The sequence below is a fragment of the Abramis brama genome (genome assembly GCF_963993115.1).
Source record: "Abramis brama genome assembly, chromosome: 25".
Lineage (NCBI taxonomy): Eukaryota > Metazoa > Chordata > Actinopteri > Cypriniformes > Leuciscidae > Abramis > Abramis brama.
In genome coordinates, this window is record NC_139987.1 from 720,001 (window position 1) to 741,573 (window position 21,573).

The 21,573-nt window shown below is 42.8% G+C and overlaps 1 protein-coding gene across 1 annotated transcript in view; it reads left to right on the forward strand.

The window, feature by feature from the left end:
• The first annotated feature begins 1,549 nt into the window (after positions 1-1,549).
• Positions 1,550-21,573, forward strand: part of megf10 (multiple EGF-like-domains 10) — an 88,800-nt gene continuing 68,776 nt past the window's right edge. The window contains exons 1-5 of the mRNA XM_084103593.1: positions 1,550-1,692; positions 13,762-13,880; positions 16,732-16,833; positions 16,993-17,093; positions 18,514-18,606. Of these exons, the coding sequence (XP_083959719.1) occupies positions 13,774-13,880; positions 16,732-16,833; positions 16,993-17,093; positions 18,514-18,606 (403 nt within the window). The 5' untranslated portion in view covers positions 1,550-1,692; positions 13,762-13,773. The remainder of the gene's footprint in view (positions 1,693-13,761; positions 13,881-16,731; positions 16,834-16,992; positions 17,094-18,513; positions 18,607-21,573) is intronic.

A 21,573-nucleotide genomic window follows, 5' to 3' on the forward strand; every position in this document is an offset into this window, starting at 1 on the left:
TCAAAACAATAAGTGGTAACACTTTACAATAAGGTTCATTAGTTAACATTAGTTAACTACATTAGTTATGAACTATTAATGAACTGCACTTATACAGCATTTATTAATCTTTGTTAATGTTAATTTCAACATTTACTAATACTTTAAAATCTAAATTAAAATCTTGTTAACATTAGTTAATGCACTGTGAACTCACATGAACAAACAATGAACAGCTGTATTTTTATTTTTATTAACTAACGTTAACAAAGATTAATAAATTCTGTAATGAATGTATTGCTCATTGTTAGTTCATGTTAGTAAATACATTAACTAATGTTAACCAATGAACCTTATTGTAAAGTGTTACCCAAAACGTTCAGATCTCTGAACAATTAATTTCTTGTTCACATCAGATTTGAATTTCTTATTGGTTTAAGCAAATTGTAAGTGCTTTGGCACATGTGTATAAAAGAGTAAGTATTGTCTACAGTTTAGGCCCTATGGCTTGTTGATCAAAACTTGTATTTTTACAGTACATTTTTTCTAGAAATGTGTTACATGTAAAAATTGTACTGTGCTATATGTGTTAGAGAAAGACATAATAGAGAGTGTGTAAAAATGATCAAGCAACTGAGAATTTTTAGTTTACATGTAACACATTAGATAGATAGATGATAGATAGATAGATGATAGATAGATAGATAGATAGATAGATAGATAGATAGATAGATAGATAGATAGATAGATAGATAGATAGATAGATAGATAGATAGATAGATAGATAGATAGATTATTATAGCCTACTTGCCCTTTAGGCTACTTCATAAAGTCAAATGGAATGAAAAAATGGCAAATTTTGAACAATTTAAAATTGATATTAAAATACATTTAGAAACAATATCCAAAAGTTAAAAAACTTAAAAGCAAGGAAAACAACGTCTTTTTTCTTTCTTTCTTTGTTTTTTCCCCTTTTGTTTCCCCCTGACATGTATGGTATGGTTAGGCCTATATGTAGGCTACTCTGTAAATGTATGTTTTCTATTAAAAAGAAGAAGAAGAAAAAAAGATCTAGTTAAGAATCGCAGTGAATGTGGTCAATTTGTGCTACAAAACTGTGTTTATGATTTATAAATGAACATAATATAACACATACAAGTTTGCAACATCAAGCACCATCATGAACGGGTACTATTTCGTTAAAATATGGTGTAAAGATAATATAAATGAAAAGTTGAATGATTTCCGTGGGTGTTTGTTTGAGCATTGTCTTCATGAGCTCAAGATGGCGCCACTTCATCTAATCAAACACAGGCTTCTGTCCACAGTGATAACAAAAGTGCAGTTAATATCAGCTAATCTTGATCAGTATAGCTGAAATAGTTACTGGTCTCAGAGATAAGCTACTCAGGATCAGTGTTACACATTTACACTCTACACTCAGCACCACACCTGTGCTATTCAGGATGGTTTGATGAGGAGTTCTTCTTTCGCGACCTTCATTCACTCAGAGCAGCAGCTCCTATTGGCTGTTCCCCTGTGACGTCACGGCGAAGCTGCGTTGTGTCGCGTCGCGTCTCTTGCGGAGTTGAAGGAGAGTCACTTCATCATTCGAGTCTTTGCGCGCTTCTGTGAGAATATTTCAACGAAAGAGACGCTCATTTAAGCGGATCGCATGTGTATGGACCGGACGAAAACTTTCATTTAAAAGTGGTGAGTTTTACTTTTGCGAATCACTTTACACTATATATAACTGCATTACGAATTAACAACGTAGATTAAATATTACTATTCTGTATTCTGTTGTGCGAACTAAAACGGGTTTAATGTAGGCTAATTAAATACGTTAAGATCAAATAGGTCTGATTTAATTCTAGATGAATAGGAATAATAATAGGGATATTCTGACATTTTTCAAGTGTCAGTTAGTGTTGATCACACTTGCTTAAAGATTTATAATACGATAATAACACGCTTGTGTTTTAATGTCTTGTTTGGTTGATGTGTTTATTATCTCAGACTTTCACTAACTCATTTCAATATCACATCAGTGTCAGTGATGCTGCTGAAAGTCTTGTGTAGCCCTGAGAGAGAGAAAGTGTGTGTCCCCTGCTGTGTGTGTGTGTGTGTGTCTGTCCCTCTGTTCATGCTCATGTGACTCATGATGAGCCTCTCTTCACATTTTCTCATTTAAACACACACTTAAAGGGATAGTTCACTCAAAAATAAAAAAAATACCCCATGATGTACTCACCCTCAAGTCATCCTAGGTGTATATGACTTTCTTCTTTCAGACGAACACAATCAGAGTTATATTAAGATATATCCTGGCTCTTCCCAGCTTTATAATGGCAGTGATTGGAGGATGAGATTTTGAAGCCGATAAAAGTGCATCTATCCACGAGAAAAGTGCTCCACACGGCTAAGAAAAATATCCATATTTAAAACTTTATAAACTACCTGCTTTCGACAGATCGATTGACCATCCGCATCGATTTACGGCGAAAGAGTTACCCTAGACCCGACGCATGATGTAATGACGAACGCGGAAGCTCAGAGGATTAAAGAAAAATGTCAGAGGATTTCGATAGAAGAGGAGCTTGAGTTTGTTGCCCAGCCCTATTTTTGAACCATGAGAGGCGTCAAAGCTTACGCTACTCACGCCACAAAAGTAATCACTGTATAAGCCGTAAATCGATGTATAAGCCGACTTGCGGACGGCCGTCTGCCGGAAGCTAGTTATTTAACTTTATTAAGTTTATGCCTGATCTAAAGCTGTTCTGGTGATTCTTAAAGTCCGCGTGAACCGGAAGTTGCAAACGACTTTTCTCCAGTGCTGTGACCATGGTTCGAATTACGTGGGAGCCAGTGGGAGCTGAGCTCCCATAGAGAGAGGATGAGCTCCCATGAAAGCAGTAAAATAATACACCTGTGGGGGTCTCTAAAAATCATCAGCTCCATTATTTTAAATTACAAATAAAGCACCTTTTCCTTCAGACTACTGTAGCGTGACTTAACAGATAGGACAAGATGCCAAACATGGATCTCGCGGGATCTCGGATCCTCATCACACTACATCCTTATGCTTCGCTTTCTGCCAGGACTTTTACTGACTTTTCTCAACTCACAGAAGTGACGTCAACGTCCGATCTAGCAGTAGGATAACCTTTACTGTCTATATGAGCATAACCCATCAGGCAAGTGTTATTTTAACATAGGCGTAATTTGCGGGTGGGACATGTCCCCACCACTTTTTGCTAAGGTCGATATTGTCCCCACCAGTTCTGAAACATCTCGCGGCACTAATATACCAATAGCCTACAAATAAATAAAACATCTTCAATTAACTAGCAGAGCATTCATTTCGTTCGTTTGTTAAATAAGAGGCGATCTAGCGCTGAAATGTGTTGTTTTTTAAATAAAGTGATCAAACTGCTCATTGCCGCTGCGATCAGTGGCGCGGAGACTGTGTTCTCTCGTGGCTCGCACACAGTCTTCACTCGGACACGCGCTTCAATCCGTTGTGGAGACTCTCTATTCGTTCCGGTGAAATTACAAAACAAAATGCACACAAACGTGTCCTTGCCTGATATACAACCACTGATAAACATAATCGGTTTTGATAAAAAAAAACAAAAAAAAACCTATACGAGTGCGGATTAGAACCCAGAACCTCTGACACGCTTGGCAAAAGTTCTGCCACTGGACCACTTAAACACACACTTAAAGTTTTCGGATCTATTTTATACATATTAGACCTCATTAAATGACAAATTAAACCAAATGTAGGCCTACTATTTAAACTGAATTGTGTTAGCAACGCTTTTTTATTAAACATTTTAATTTATTTACATTAGTAAGCTACACCACGCCTGCTCATAGGCTACTTTTTTTTCTTTTTTTACTCTGGGTACCGGCCAGACTTGTTTATTAGTGTTATCAGACATGTCATAAGTTGCATATGTTATAAGTTGCAGTGTCGTCGCTGTTGAGTGCAGAGTCAGTAGACGAGGCGAGAGGCTCGGGAGCACGCATGCAGGTCACGTCACTGGATTTCGCGGATTTCACCTTCACATAAAAATAAGAATACTTGCTTTCAGAGGTAATAGCAAAACCCACAAAGTGGATCATTTTAATATGAGATTACAACCCCTTCACACACAGGCAATAAAAAAAGGATTCATTTTAGTAGAAAAAATACATAGAGCACCTTTAATGTCAATCAAATCAAATTTTTATTTAAAATTTAATTTAATTTTAAAACCTTTAATCAAATTTTAATTCATGTAGTAATCTTTCATTTTTATCCTGATTGTTTATATAGTTTAAGTGAATGAAATTGCATTTTTAGGTATGTTTTTTGTGATTGTTAATTGTTATTAAGCAAGAAGGTATAATATATATATATATATATATATTTAATTAAAGCAAAACAAGTTTACAAACGTGTACAAATCTAGTGAAATGCTGTATAATCATCAACTATGCAAATGTGAAAATAATGCGTAACTGCATTCCCAAATGCACGTTAAACTCAGCACATGAACAGATAGAGTTCACTGCATTCATTCACTGTGAACTGAGACGCGGAGCTGATCGCGTGCTGATCGCTTGAACGAAGAGTGCACTTCTCATAGCGCAGCGCCAGAAATGCAGGCGCAAAACACGACATTCAAGTGGTTTAAAGTTGGTTCAACTTTGCATTTGTACTGGAAAGCTACTGCTCCTGGAGCGCAGTAAAGTTAGTTTTAGGTTTGATATTCACTGCATATTCGCCTGAGCTGCGAATGTGAATTACAGTAATTTGAAATAATTGTGTACTGTAAGGGAAGTATTGTCAAAAGTTCACTTGTAGTAAGTCATTCTTACCAATATGAACCTACTACAAGCTTTGGAATTTGAAAATGTCTCTGTTTTAATGTTAAAAGTAATTTGAATTCATACTGAATCATTAGCTTTGAGACATGAGGTAGTTTGACGCCGTCTCTCGTGACGCTCTGCAGACTCTGCTCTGGCTGTGTGTGTTGGAGGAGGCGTGGCTTTGGAGACGCTCTGAATGGAGGGTGGGATCTCATGCTTTCAAAGCTAACTCGCTAATGTTAGCCTCTCTGAAACTGCCTACCCTACCTTTAAGTGTCTGTATATATCTGTATATGTTACTGTGCTGTGATTCTGACTGTGTGATTATCATATTACGCGTCTGTTTGTTAAGGCAAGCGGTCTGATGCTCCATCTGCTTGCTATAAAAACAGCATTATTCCTATCATAATTACAGGGTTTTTCATTGACCAATGTTTCTGAGAGACAAAAATAAGTTGCTGAGAAAGTTTCACATGGATCGCTTCATCCTCCTCACACATGCTGTGAAACAGTGGACGATTCTCAGTCTGCTGGAGACGTCACACTGAGACATGAACTTCATCTGAGTCTAACTCTAGACTGTCTAGAAAGATCCAGATTGGTTTTATGTGCTGTGTTGTGTTTGTTCAGTGCCATTGAATCAGTCTTGTTGTTACTAAGAAAAAGAATGAACATAAGTGTGTTTGTTCCCTGCTGAAAGGGACAAGTGTTTGGAGTTGCACTGAGCTTTGTGTTGATTGACAGGGACACATGTGTGTGTTTATTGGCTAGTTTGAGAAAGAGGCTGTGATGTCAGTGACTCTATCCCAAAACCCCAATGCTATGATGACCTCAGTCTGCTTTATGATGCAGTTGAGCTTCTGTGTAATTCTTACACCTCACTAATCTTGTACATGAAAAATCTTTAAGTGATACGGTTCGTTTTGTCCAGTGAGATGTTTTCATCCAAAACCTAAACATGACCATGACTATGACATTATTGTTCATTGAAGGACATGAATCAAAGACAAAGTACTTCAAGTACTTCTTCTCAAGAGAGTCGTTCATCATTTTGAGTAATGTTATGATATTGGCTTAGTCTTCATCCATAAACCAGATACAAAGCTTCATACATAGATGTGTCCACATTAACATTTCAAATAAACTATTCAGATAATATATCACACTCCTTCCCACCAGACTTCAGAATGAGTTTCGTCCTCTTCCCCCTCACAGATGAAAAGTGTAATGTTAAGTTTCTCCCTCGAGTGTTTGAGGGCAGTAGACATGTATGCGTCTGGTAGACACAACACTCGTTTCCTTCCACTTCACCCACACACACACACACACACACACACACACACACACATGATGGACTGAACATCTGCTCACCTCACACCTGTGCACATTAACATGCTTCCCTTAAACTCTGGATTAGTTGTTGAGTGCGCAGCTCCAGATGAATGAAACAGACGGTCACTGCGCTGCTCTCCACACCTGTTCCCGTCAGCTAGAGACAGTTCTTGTCCTCCTGATCCGGCTGCTCTCTCCATGCTCTCGCTGGCCTGATCTCCTGCTATAGTCTGACGCAGGCCTTCTGCTGTTGTTCATGGGATCGTGGGTCATGTTTTCAGCAGGCGGGTTATGATCATCACAGTTTTCCTCTACCGTTTCAAATTTTAACCATATGTCTTTTGTCTTTCACAAATACACATCATTTCGTATTTACCATGTAATCCACACATGCATGCCAAACTGACTGCATAAGCGTGGTAAAGTTTTAGTTTTGTGAATTGGTTGTGTACTCTGCTTCAGAGTTGAGCACAAATGCGCTTTTATGATAACTTTTTAGACTGTTTATACAACTTAAGTTTGATTCAAAAATATAACTTACTTGTTGTGACGTATGGACTGCATTTGTAATGCCAAAATTGCTGTCCAAAATTCTAGAAACTCCCATAATGCAAACATATGAGCTAATGATGAGCTAAGGTGATAATGAAGATTTGACAGTCAGGGATGCTCGTGCTGGACAACATGAGGCTAGTCTCCTCTGCACACAGAGATTTTACTTTATTTGGCTCTCAATTAAAGCAAATTTGCACCAGATCTGGTGTTCTTTCTTAGCTCTCAGTTTTGCACAGCCATTCCTTATTATTTAAAAAAAATGTATGCAGAGGGTAAATTTGAAAACCTACTGGAGAAAACCAATAGTTGTGTCTCAAATAAAGCAGTATACACTTTACCCCACCGTCTAGTGTATGGATTTTATAAGGTTATTTTGTCCTCCCTCTTCCTCACACTACTGAAGGAAAGCTGTGGCCGTTGAGAGCATGAAGTGTCCAACATCACACACTTTGTTCAGTTCATTAAGGGCCTCATCCGGGTGTTTGAAGAGCACTTTTTATTTGTTGAATTTTTAGTGTGAACATACTATTACTATTTTTATACTACCAAAAAAAAAAGAAAAGCCTGGCCTACAAATATGACTTCAAATCTAAGTGGTATGTGGTTGTTCAGCGGTACTTCTAACTCAAGCTGATTAAAAGGCGATGAATAGTTTAGTGCTAGTGTATGTGGGGGTGCTCCCCAGAGCGGGCAGGAGTGATTGACAGGTCCCGGATGTAGGAATCCCCCCCGCCGGCGCCTGCAGTCTGTCTCGGACCACAGCTCACTCCTGTTTATGCGCTGCCACAGTTGTCGAGAGCTTTGTGAGTGCAGCTGTGGTGCATTAGCTCAGAGAAACTGATGTTTGCCAGCGCTGGTACTCACATTAACCTCCTGCAAACACACATCAGTGAGCTTACAGATACACACACACACACACAGTCCTGCCTCGTGTGCACACAGATCCTGAATATAGGAGTGACACTGAATCAGCACAAACATTCGAATGCTCACAATCTACTCTGATAATAGGAAGCCTCTGTGAGGATTGCACAGCTTGTTATAACCGTAGTGCTATAAGCGTACGGCCACTGCGGGGCTTCGCTCTTCTGCTCATCTCAGAGAGACTGATGTGAAACTCTAGAGATGAACCCTGAGCTCTGGGTCTCACTCATCCACGTGGGGTCTGAACTGAAACAGAATGAGGAATGCCCTTTATTATAGTGGAGTACAGTGCAGGATTTTCCACGCATACTCTAGTGTTGTTTCAGTCGCAGTGGAGTCTCTAACAGACAGGAGTCTTTCTTCTGTGCTGTTACTGCAGGACTTCAGCTCATCTGGTCTCCTCTGGACTCCTCTGGTCTCCTCTGGACTCCTCTGGTCTCCTCTGGACTCCTCTGGTCTCCTCTGGACTCCTCTGGTCTCCTCTGGTCTCATCTGGACTCCTCTGCTCTCCTCTGGACTCCTCTGGTCTCCTCTGGTCTCATCTGGACTCCTCTGGTCTCCTCTGGTCTCCTCTGGACTCCTCTGGACTCCTCTGGTCTCCTCTGGTCTCATCTGGACTCCTCTGGTCTCCTCTGGTCTCATCTGGACTCCTCTGGTCTCCTCTGGTCTCATCTGGACTCCTCTGGTCTCCTCTGGTCTCCTCTGGACTCCTCTGGTCTCCTCTGGACTCCTCTGGTCTCCTCTGGACTCCTCTGGTCTCATCTGGACTCCTCTGGTCTCCTCCTCTGGACTCCTCTGGTCTCCTCTGGACTCCTCTGGTCTCATCTGCACTCCTCTGGTCTCCTCTGGACTCCTCTGGACTCCTCTGGTCTCCTCTGGTCTCCTCTGGTCTCATCTGGACTCATCTGAACTCATCTGGACTCCTCTGGACTCCTCTGGTCTCATCTGGACTCATCTGAACTCATCTGGACTCCTCTGGACTCCTCTGGTCTCCTCTGGTCTCCTCTGGACTCCTCTGGTCTCATCTGGACTCCTCTGGTCTCCTCTGGTCTCCTCTGGACTCCTCTGGTCTCCTCTGGACTCCTCTGGTCTCCTCTGGACTCCTCTGGTCTCATCTGGACTCCTCTGGTCTCATCTGGACTCCTCTGGTCTCCTCCTCTGGACTCCTCTGGTCTCCTCTGGACTCCTCTGGTCTCATCTGCACTCCTCTGGTCTCCTCTGGACTCCTCTGGACTCCTCTGGTCTCCTCTGGTCTCCTCTGGTCTCATCTGGACTCATCTGAACTCATCTGGACTCCTCTGGACTCCTCTGGTCTCATCTGGACTCATCTGAACTCATCTGGACTCCTCTGGACTCCTCTGGTCTCCTCTGGTCTCCTCTGGACTCCTCTGGTCTCATCTGGACTCATCTGAACTCATCTGGACTCCTCTGGACTCCTCTGGTCTCATCTGGGCTCCTCTGGTCTCCTCTGGACTCCTCTGGTCTCCTCTGGACTCCTCTGGTCTCATCTGGACTCCTCTGGACTCCTCTGGTCTCCTCTGGACTCATCTGAACTCATCTGGACTCCTCTGGTCTCCTCTGGACTCCTCTGGTCTCATCTGGACTCATCTGGTCTCCTCTGGACTCCTCTGGACTCCTCTGGTCTCATCTGGGCTCCTCTGGTCTCCTCTGGACTCCTCTGGTCTCATCTGGACTCATCTGGACTCCTCTGGTCTCCTCTGGACTCCTCTGGTCTCCTCTGGTCTCCTCTGGTCTCATCTGGACTCCTCTGGTCTCCTCTGGTCTCATCTGGACTCCTCTGGTCTCCTCTGGACTCCTCTGGTCTCATCTGGACTCTTCTGGTCTCCTCTGGACTCCTCTGGACTCCTCTGGTCTCCTCTGGACTCCTCTGGTCTCCTCTGGACTCCTCTGGACTCCTCTGGTCTCCTCTGGACTCCTCTGGTCTCCTCTGGTCTCATCTGGACTCCTCTGGTCTCCTCTGGACTCCTCTGGTCTCCTCTGGTCTCATCTGGGCTCCTCTTTCACAGTCGTCCGGCTTGAGCAAACTGTCATTTATTCCTGTGATCAAAGCTGAATCTTCAGCATCATTACTCCAGTCTTCAGTGTCACATGATCCTTCAGAAATCATTCTGATATGATGATTTGATGCTCAGTTATTTATCAGTTATTATTGGTGCTTAATTATTATGAATGGTTCTGATTATTATTAATGTTGAAAACTGTTTTACTGCTTAATATTTGTGGAAGCGGAAACCCTGTAACAGTAGTTCAATAAAAAGTTAAATGAAAAGTGTTTTATTTATTTATTTTGAAATAGAAATCATTTGTAACATTATAAATGTCTTTACTCTTTACGTCACTTTTTATCAATTTAATGCATCCTGGCTGAATGTGAGTATTTTTTTTATTTCTTCTTCTTTTTTTAAAATCTGTCTTACCCAAAACCTTAGAATAGAAGTGCATCACAGTTTCCACAAAATGATGAATCAGCACGACTGTTTTCAACATTGATAATAAGCAGAAGTGTTTCTTGAGCAGCAAATCAGCATATGATTGATTTCTGCAGAATGATTTCTGAAGGATCATTTGTGTCACAGTTATGTGGACTTATTCATCTTTAGTTTCACTTTCATGCACTTTCAGTTTGTTTTCATTCATCACATGTGTTCCTTTGTTTGATTTTCCCGCCACTTGTCAGTTGCCATGGACACTCATCAGATCATCACACCTGTTCTTCATCTCTTCATTTCCGCTGTGTATTTAAGTTCCTCACCTTCACTCTGTGTTTGTGTCTGTTACACACGCTGTTTCTTTCTCTTCATTGTTGTGGATTACCGGAGTTTGTTTTCATTAGAGAGCCATTTTGTTTATAGAAACCTTTTTGAACTCTCCTTCATCTTCATCTTCATCTTCTTCAACTGGTGACACTGAAGACTGGAGTAATCCAGTTTTGATCACAGGAATAAATTACATTTAACTATATGTTCACATAGAAACTATGTAAGCTTGTTTCCGCCACAGAATAAATAAAAAAAGGTTTATTTCTCCCAATTCTGACTTTATAACACGCAATTGAGACTTTATCATGCAATTCTGAGATAAAAAGTCGCAATTATCTTTTAAAATGTTTTATTCTGTGGCGGAAACAAGGTTCCATAGAAAACTGCGGTTTTAAATTATAATAATATGTCACAATATCACTGATTTTTCTGTTTTTTGTTTAGATTTAAAATTTATAGAACAACTTAATAACTCTAAACGTTTGACTGGTCATTCCTGACGCTTCAGCTGTCAGTCTGGTGTGAAGTGGTTCTGATTAAGTGATGGTCAGACAGATTCTCCCGTGACAGTGTACGGACCCGAGAATAACAAATCCTCCAGGTTTCCATCTCTAGTCAGTGTGCATTAGAGCAGTGGTTCTCAACTCCAGTCCTCGGGACCCACTGCTCTGCACATTTTGTATGTCTCTCTTATCTGACACACTCAGTTCAGTTCATGGAGTCTCTCCTAATGAGCTGATGATCTGGTTCAGGTGTGTTAAATAAGGGAGACAAAATACAAAAAATACAAAATTTGCAGAGCAGTGGGTCCCGAGGACTGGAGTTGAGAACCACTGCATTAGAGAGTCTGATCAGTCTGCAGATGTGTAGATATTTGAGTTTAGAGACAGAGTGACCTAGTCTGTTTTGAGTTTTTCATTTTTTTTAAAGCTCTCATTAATTTTCCACTTTTAAAAGTCTTTTTGTGCACACTACACCAACAATATGAACTACAACAGCACAAGCAGCTCTCAGGTCTGAGACCAGTCTCTGTCAGGACACGGTGTGTGTCTCGTGCTCATGTGACTGCTAACACTCCCTCTCCCGCATCTCTCACACTCCCTGAACCCTGTGCGATGCTGATTATCTGCATGGCATTGGGAGACTATACTGTATGTATCCATACATCAATAATTGACTAGTGCTAGAGTACTTGTTTTAAACTCGCTTGTTGATCAACAAACTTCTTCTCAAACTGTGCAAATGTTGCTTTGTCTGTGGTACAATGACTTTTACTATCCTGTTGAATCCATGAGCTCAGTGTAAACATCTATGCTTACATAGATGTTATAGAAACATCTATAAACAGTTTTCCCATACTTATTCCTTCCTGATTTCTGAATCATGTGAGCATCTGCAGATCAAACAAGATCAAACTCTCCATCAGTCACAGTTTGATGACGTGGTCAGCATGACTTCGGTGTGTGTAAAGCATTCAGCAGGATTTTGTGAAGCATTCAAGAGGTTTAACCAGGAGAGGGTTAAAAACACTCTACGAAACATGTTGGATGCACATTTCTGAAAACTTGACTAAGAGAATGTAAAAGTCTGCTACTTTATGCACTCTTTATTGTGTGTCACAGAGCAGGAACCATCAGCTGTGTTGCTGAGTTTCTTGATTAATTGTAAAAATGAAACGTTGTTACCTCCTCGTTACTACATAGCTAGCGTTCCCAAAAGGTCCAAATAGGACACTGAATATGTGTAAATCCTTAATGCACATTGTGACTTATGCTGGAAATCCTTTTATGTGAGTGTTATGAGCTTATAAAGCGTTTCCAGGCAGGATTTAATTATACTTAGCATGAAAATGAATGGTGTCCAGGGTCTCTGGAAGTCCTACAGAGTCAAGTCAAGTCATGTCATCTTCATTTATATAGCGCTTTTAACAATGTAGATTGTTCCAAAGCAGCTTTACAGTGATAATAGGAAATTAAAGTCAAATGTTTTGGCTTTATAGCAGCTCTAGAATGAAGTTATTGTCCAGCTAAAGTTAGTTTGATTGATTCACTTCAGTCGCAACTCGCAACGATCATTAGTTATTAACTCAGGGGAACACGACACCGTTTTAACAGAAAACTCTTAAGTTCTTTCTGCGCAAACTTCAAAAAACGCGAACCCGTGAGAACGCCGATGGCGTGCACGTGTATTACGAGTTCAGTCTATAGGTATGTGCGTTTGAATATATGTGCGCAGGCGTGTAGTCCTTCCCTACAAATCAACCCTCAACAAATTACTTTTCTGGCCTTAAAATTTATAATAAAGAATTTTATCGCTTCCCCGTAGCCACGCAAACCCGGAATTATCCCGACAACGTTTTATCTGTACAGAGGTGAAGGGAAGGAAAGGAGGCCTTCACAGGGGAGAGACTGGTTGACACTTCAGGACTGCGCTGTCGTCGTGTCCAGGCGCAGGTCCTTCATCAGGTCTGGATACGGCCTGGATCCGGCGGACTGCGGTAAACCTCGGGATAAACAGAGAGACTAATATTAGCGTAGATGCCATTCTTCTTATGATGTAACGAGTACATCAGGATTTATGGGAAGTGTTCCCGGTTCCAGCTGACCTGATCTATGCAGCCTTTAACAGAGTTTAACTCTGATCCTGAGGCAGATGATGAAGGTGTGCAGAAGGACAGGACACTGCTCACACAGGGTTGTGTCCGAATCATAACACTGGAGCAGGACCTGGAGGTGTGAGGGATAAAGGGTATCCGCTCTCTTCATTGCATGCATATACTGTATGTGCATAATTAATTAAATGTATGTATATAATGCTGTATAAACATAAATCAACATGAGGATATGATGCCGTTTCTATTGTGGCTCCTTAATGATTTAATTTTCTTTTCCATTGGATGGGATGCCAGCAGTTCTTGAACCACCAAATGTACCCATAAGACTTGACAAAAATCTCTAAACTCATAGTGATGGAGCACATCAGCGCAACAAGAAGTGTAGCTTTAGTATTTTTTGCATTTGAAAAAGGTCACTATAAATGAGGAAAAGAAAAACGAATATACCACAATCACAGGCAGTCCTATATCTGGATTTGATTTCCCACATGCAGGACCCACAGAGGTCATCGGGAAAACTGCTTTATTTGCTCCATGAGGTTGTGAACCAAAGTCATTTTCATTAAAACCCGCTGTAACGTTTGGACAAATACTAGACTATACACTATTTCAGTGATACAGGTCATTAATATTATTATTACAATTGAAAATGAAGCTCTTGTGATATGTGTTGAGTGAATGCAAACTATATCCAGTGTGTTTTGTGTTTGTATGAAGGTGTTTCCAGTAATGATGTCATCCTGTAGTCCTCTTCTATTGGCTGTCTCATGCTGTTTGATTGTTCTGACATCATCACTCAACCTGGACGACCCGAATGTCTGCAGTCACTGGGAGAGGTGACACACACACACATACACACACACGCACACGCACACGCACAGACACACTCACTCTCACTCTCACACTCACTCACACACTCACTCACTCACTCACTCACTCACACACTCACACATACACTCTCACACTCACACTCTCATACTCTCGCTCTCACTCTCACACACACACACACACACACACACATACTCACACTCACTCTCACTCTCACTCTCACACACACACACACACACACACACACACACACACACACACACACACACACACACACTCTCTCTCATACACTAACACACACACACATACACTCTCTCTCTCAGACACACACACAAACACACACACACACACACACTCTCACACTCTCACACTCACACTCTTACACTCTCACTCTCTCACTCTCTCACTCTCTCACTCTCTCACTCTCTCACGCTCTCACTCTCTCACTCTCACTCACGCACCCACATACACAGTCACGCACACATTCTCACTCACACACTCTTACTCTCACACTCACACTATCACTCTCAGTCTCACACTCACTCACTCACTCTCTCACTCTCACACTCACACTCACACTCTCACACTCTCTCACTCACTCACTCACTCACTCACTCACTCACTCACTCACTCTCACACTCTCACACTCTCACTGTCACACTCTCACACTCACACTCTCACTGTCACACTCTCACTCTCACACTCTCACTCACGCACACTCACTCTCATACTCTCACTCACACACACACACACTCTCATACTCTCACTCTCACATTCTCACACACACACTCACTCACTCACACACTCTCACTCACGCACTCACACTCACTCTCACTCACTCACTCACTCACTCACGCACACACACTTACACACACACACACTCATGCACTAACACACACACTTACACACACACACACTTACACACACACACACTTACACACACACACACACACACACACAGTCTCTCTCTCTCTCTCTCACACACACAAACACACACACACACACACACTCTCTTACACTCTCACTCTCTCACTCTCACTTACGCACTCACAGACACAGTCACGCAAACACTCTCACTCACATATTCTTACTTACACTCTCACTCTCACACTCTCACTCTCACTCTCACACTCTCACTCTCACACTCTCACTCACGCACTCACAGACACAGTCTCGCACACACGCTCAGTCACGCACTCACACACTCTCACTCACACACTCTCACTCTCTCACTCTCACTCTCACTCTCACATTCTCACTCTCACACTCACACTCTCACAATCACACACTCACACTCTCACTCTCACACTCTCACTCACGCACTCACAGACACAGTCTCGCACACACGCTCAGTCACGCACTCACATACTCTCACTCACACACTCTCACTCTCACACTCTCACTCTCACACTCTCACTCTCACACTCACATTCTCACTCTCACACACTCACTCTCACACTCACACTCTCACAATCACACACTCACACTCTCACACTCACACTCTCACACTCACAGACACAGTCTCGCACACACGCTCAGTCACGCACTCACACACTCTCACTTACACACTCACTCTCACACTCTCACTCTCACACTCTCACTCTCACATTCTCACTCTCACACTCTCACTCTCACACTCACACTCTCACACTCTCACACATTTACACACACACTCTCACTCACGCACTAACACACACACTTATACACACACACACACACACACACATACACACACACACACATACACACTCTCTCTCTCTCTCTCTCACACACACACACACACACAAACAAACACACACGCACGCATGCACGCACACACAGTCACTCACTCACACATACATACACTCTCACTCTCACATTCTCACTTTCACACTCACTTTCACACTCACACTCTCACTCTCACTCACACACTCACACTCACACAGGACACACACACACTCTGTGTTAACAGGCAGGAGATGTCCGTGGCCAAATTAAGGAATGGCTCGGAAATCCATTAAAGCAGATTGAAAAGAACAAAGATGGAGTTTTGTTTCCCAGCTAGATTTACTTTCACTCAGTAATGTGTGGGAACAGCTGTGCGTTGCGCAAGAGTTTCCTATACCAGAGAATGTGTGACCGTTTGGCCAAACGCAAGACTTCTCAGCACATTCACATCATCCTGAGTGTTTTACTGTACTTATACTGCTACTCAGAGCAAAATACATTATACGTACAGTATGTACATTCATTATACTCTAGCACTCACAATACAGTCAAATAGCAAAGGTTTCAGCCCACACCTTTTTCGGTTATTATGTATAGTTTTTCTTTAATATGGAAAATTGTCTGTGAGGACCAAAATACATTTTTGTTGAATTGTTGTTTGTTGAATTGTTGAAATAAGAACACTTTAGTTCGGCAGAAAGCTATTGCTGTTTACACTGATATTCCTCCTTTATACACAAGTAAAGCTCTTTTTACTCTACACAGCCGACAGGCACAAGTGTTACAAAAGAAACAAAAGAGCTTTTGTCACTATTAACTGTTTAACTGGAGGAGCAGGAATTTGTGGAGCTGTTATGAAGATCTTAAAGACGCCACACACATACCCACAGACAGGTGTCTGGAGAACTAGATAAGAGCTGCTTTAAAGTAAACCGTTGCTTTATTGATTTGTTTTCTACATGTATCTAGTAGCAGTAGTAGCCCACACACGATGAACATGTGACACTCTGTTTGGAGTTTGTCAGCAAATTCATTTTCATACATGGATAACTGCTGTTCTCATTAGCCATTAGCGCTGGAGTAACGAGACCACACACATATATCAGAGATGTGGCCTTCATGTGTGTGTGTGTGATTGTGTGTGTTCTTCAGTTACTCAGTGACCGTGCAGGAGTCGTACGCCCACCCGTTTGATCAGGTTTACTACACCGGCTGCACGGACATCCTCAACTGGTTCAAATGCACTCAGCACAGGTGTGTGTGCTTTACAACACTCAGATTTCAGTGTATAACAGTTTTGTAAAGCCCTTTTACATATTTTTTTTATGAAATTCAGTAATATAACATTGAATGACCTGTAGATAAATGCATTCGTTGCATGAGTAACTGTGTGGTTTTTCCTCTGTGTTTTAGGGTGAGCTACAGGACAGCCTACCGGCGCGGGGAGAAGACCATGCATCGCCGCAGGTCCCAGTGCTGCCCCGGCTTCTACGAGAGCAGAGACATATGTGTTCGTGAGTATTACTGAGTATTACTCTCTGAACCTGGAGAAACTCTGAAGCACTTACAATACTGTAGACTCACAAACTCAAACCACAACTGATCACAAACTGATGATAGACAGACAGATAAGATAAGCCCCTTTCACACAGAGATTCCGGAAAATACACGGATAAAGTGACCCGGGTTCGTTTGATTTTGGTTCATTCACACTGCCAGTGATTTTCACACTGCCAGTGACACGTGACATCGATGTGACTTGTAATGTCTCAGCAGCGTCTTAAGTTTGCTTATGAGCTGCGATTTCTCTCTCGGTGAACCACGCTTGTGCATTTTTTTCTCTGATTTGATCATAAACTTGCGCATTACTTACTGTTTCACAGCTGGCGAACGATCCCGGCTTCAGCGTCATCACTACGACACAGCATAATTATGGCTTTTGTTCACACAGCGCCCGTTCCGGGACTGAACATGGTAATGTTACTAGGTTCCCAACCCGGCATTGATGCCAGCATCAATCCCGGGTCGTGTTTGCGTTCACACAGAAGGCGTTCTGGCAATTTCCCGGCAATTTCCCGGGATCATCGCACTGTGTGAAAGGGGACAGATAGATAGACAGACAGACAGAACTACAGACAGATAAGATAGATAGATAGATAGATAGATGGATAGACAGACAGACACATACATATATAGACATATATATATAGGTAGACAGACAGATAGATAGATAGATAGACAAACAGGTATATAGATAGACAGATAGATGGATGGATGGATGGACGGACGGACGGACGGACGGATAGATAGATAGATTGATAGATTGAGATAGATAGATAGATAGACAGACAGACAGACAGACAGACAGACAGACAGACAGGTATATAGATAGATAGATAGATGGACGGACGGACGGACAGACAGATAGATAGATAGATGATAGATAGATGAATAGATAGATAGATAGATAGATAAATAGATAGATATATGAATAGATAGATAGATAGATAGATAGATAGATAGATAGATAGATAGCAGCAGAGCATCAGCTCAAAGACACTTTTATTGGGCCTGAAAGAGTCTTTTGTATGATCACATGCTGTCTCTCCTCATCACTGAGTTACTGTTCATCTCAGGGAAACTTTAACTATTATCATCATTTCTCTCTAATAATAACTTCTTCTGGTGCACAGAAGTCTGTTTGCTGAATTATGTTAACATACCCTCAAAAGTACTCAGCACTGAAGCATATCATTTGATATCAAGTGGTGAAGAGCAGGATTTGGGGCAGTGGGATTTCCCAGTGGACGGGGCGTCCGAGCATCACAGTGTGTGTGTCTGATGGGGTTTTCTGTGATTTCTCCTCGTGTTTGTTTGCTGCTTTGCTCATAGAAGGACTGCAATTTGACCTGCTCCATCTTGCTTTCTCTGTAGCCCACTGTGCTGAGAAATGTGTGCATGGCCGCTGTGTGGCCCCGAACACCTGTCAGTGTGAGCCAGGCTGGGGAGGGGCCGACTGCTCCAGCGGTGAGTCTCTCTCTCTCTCTCTCTCTCTCTCTCTCTCTCTCTCTCTCTCTCTCTCTCTCTGTCAGTGTGAGCCGGGATGGGGAGGGGCGTGAGTCCTGCAGCTGCGCCTGTCCGTCTCTCTCTCTCTCTCTCTCTCTCTCTCTCTCTCTCTCTCTCTCTCTCTCTCGCTCTCATAGTCCCTCTCTTCTAGTCTTTAAACTTTAACTTTAACATGTCTTTAAGCACAAATCTATGACAGACGACATCCAGAATGTTATCTGAGCTTTTGCTGCTCTGTGTACAAAATCACTCTCGACACATTATCATTATACATTTTTTAACAAATTAACACATCTCAGCCTTTTAATGATTATTAGTGTTTGGAGATTAGTTTTTAAATATATCAGCTCTATGATTGAAGTTTTTCAGATGTAGTGTAGTGTCTGATTTTGTTGATGCTTGTATTTGAAACATTCATTCATCACAGATTTTTAGTCTCTTGAACTCTATTGCTATTAACTCTATTATTATTATTTTCTTAGGTTTTGCATTATTTAAATGAGTCACAAATAATGTTTTTAATAATTTTTAAAACTGTTCCTTGAGGTTGACGTAATAATGTTGGTGAGATTATTATTACATCAAAAGTAGACATAATTTAGAAATAAATGGCCATTTTCTACCCTGTTTTTGACCCTCTTGACCTTCAGTGCCTGCTATGACTGGGTAAAATCTTTGCATATGAAATAAAACGTCTCGGGTTAGACTGTACTGTGTCGTAACGACACTTTGGGGGATGCCATGCCGCTGGTTGAGTGAGCCCTCATGGCCAAAGGTGAAGGCAAGCTGCACACCTGATAGGCCAAGGAAATAGCCTGAACTATCCAGTTGCTGATGATCTGTTTGGAGGCTGGGAGCCCCTTCTTGGGAGACCCGAAACACACCAGCAACTGGTCCGACTTCCGCCATCGAGAAGACCTCTGAACATAAATCTTGAGAGCTCTGACAGGGCAGAGCAAATTAAGTCTCTCGTCATCCGCCGTCGTGTGAGGTGGAGGATGGAATGCCTGCGGAACCGTAGGCAGCGCCCTGTTAGAACCTAAGGGACATAGCCCGGCCTGGGATGCAAAATAGCCTTAATATTCCCGGGGGCAAACTCCAGGCACAGGAGCTATATTATGTCTGAAAACCATACTTGGGCCGGCCACAACGGGGCTACTAGGAGTAGACTGACCCCGCCATGACGGACCCTCTCCAGAACCCCCGGGAGCAGAGCGATCGGGGAAAATGCTTACAGGCGCCCAGAGGGGTTGGATGCGTGAGAGAAAACCAGTGGACAGTGTGTTGTCTCTCGAGATGCGAGCAGATCCACTTCCACTGGGCCGAACCTCTCACATATTGACTCCACCACCTCGGGGTGGAGTCTCCATTCCCCGGGCCTCAGCCCCTGCCTCGACAGGATGTCTGCTCCCCGATTCCGGTCCCCTGGGATGTATGTTGTTCTGAGAGACAACAGTCTCCCCTGGGACCACAGGAGGATCTGATGCGCCAAGTCTGCATAGATGGCGTGATCTCATACCCCCCTGATGATTTAGATAGGACACCACTGACATATTGTCTGATCTCACAAGAACGTGGTGACCCTTGAGGTCTGGCAGAAAACTCCTCAGAGCTCGGAAGACCGCCAGCATTTCCAGGCAATTTATGTGCCAGGAGGAATGATGTTTCCTGCCATAGACCTCTGGTAAAGCGTCCATCCATGACCGCGCCCCAGCCCGTCAGGGAGGCGTCTTTCGAAACGGCTTTCTGGCGACATGATGCTCCCAGCACAGGACCTTGGGACAGGAACCAAAGTTTCTTCCACATAGAAGAAAACCTGATCATGCAGAATGTGTTCCCCTCGGGGAAAACCCCTTGGTTTTCAACCACCACTGCATGGCCCTCATGTGCAGCAGGCCGAATCGAATGATGTTGGATGCTGCTGCCATGAGCCCTAACACTCTCTGAAAATGTTTCACAGTGATGGCCTTGCCTAGCTTTATCCTGGTCACCAGGATGGACTCGATCCGTGCAGGAGACAATTATGCCGAGTCCCACACAACCCCCAGGAACATAGTCCTTTGGGCAGGTGCCAACACGCTTTTCTTTGTGTTGAGTCTCAACCCCAGGCTCTGGATGTGGCCAAGGACAACATCTCGATGCCGAACTGCCAGCTCCTGCGACTGGGCCAAAATAATCCAGTCGGTGATGAAATTTAACACCCGGATGCCCTGAAGCCTCAGCGGAGCTAGAGCTGCATCCATGCAGAGAATAAATAAAGGTGTGAGGGGAGAGAGCTAGGCCGAACGGAAGAACCCGATATTGGAACGCTTCGCCCCTGAAAGCGAACCTCAGGAACCTCCTCTGAGATGGAAGGATAGAAATGTGGAAGTATGCGTCCATCAGATCTATCGTGAAAAACCAATCCTCGGATTTGATCTCACGATGGTGGGAATAGTGAGCATCTTGAACCTCAGAGACCGATTCAAGTGCCTAAGATCTAAAATTGGACGCAACCCCTCCATCCTTCTTGGGAACTATGAAGTAGCGGTTGTAAAATCCAGACTCCCTGTCTGGGGGAGGAACACGTTCTATAGCCTCCTTTACCAGCAGGGAGTTTACTTCCTGTTCCAATACCCGAACCTGCTCTGGGTCGACGGAGAGGCTGGTTTCGGGTATCGTTCGAGATTTCTGGGCCCTACACTCTTCTCCATTTATATGCTCCCGCTTGGAAAAGTCATTAGCAGACATGGTATATCTTTCCATTGTTATGCTGATGACACACAGCTTTATCTCAGGACAACCCCCACTTCTTCTGCTCCCTTGCCAGCATCCACATTGACCACATGCCTAGAGGAGATAGAGGCGTGGATGAAGCTCAATTTCCTTCAGCTAAACAGTTCCAAAACGGAAGCCATCTTAATTGGCACACCACATCAACTCTGCTTG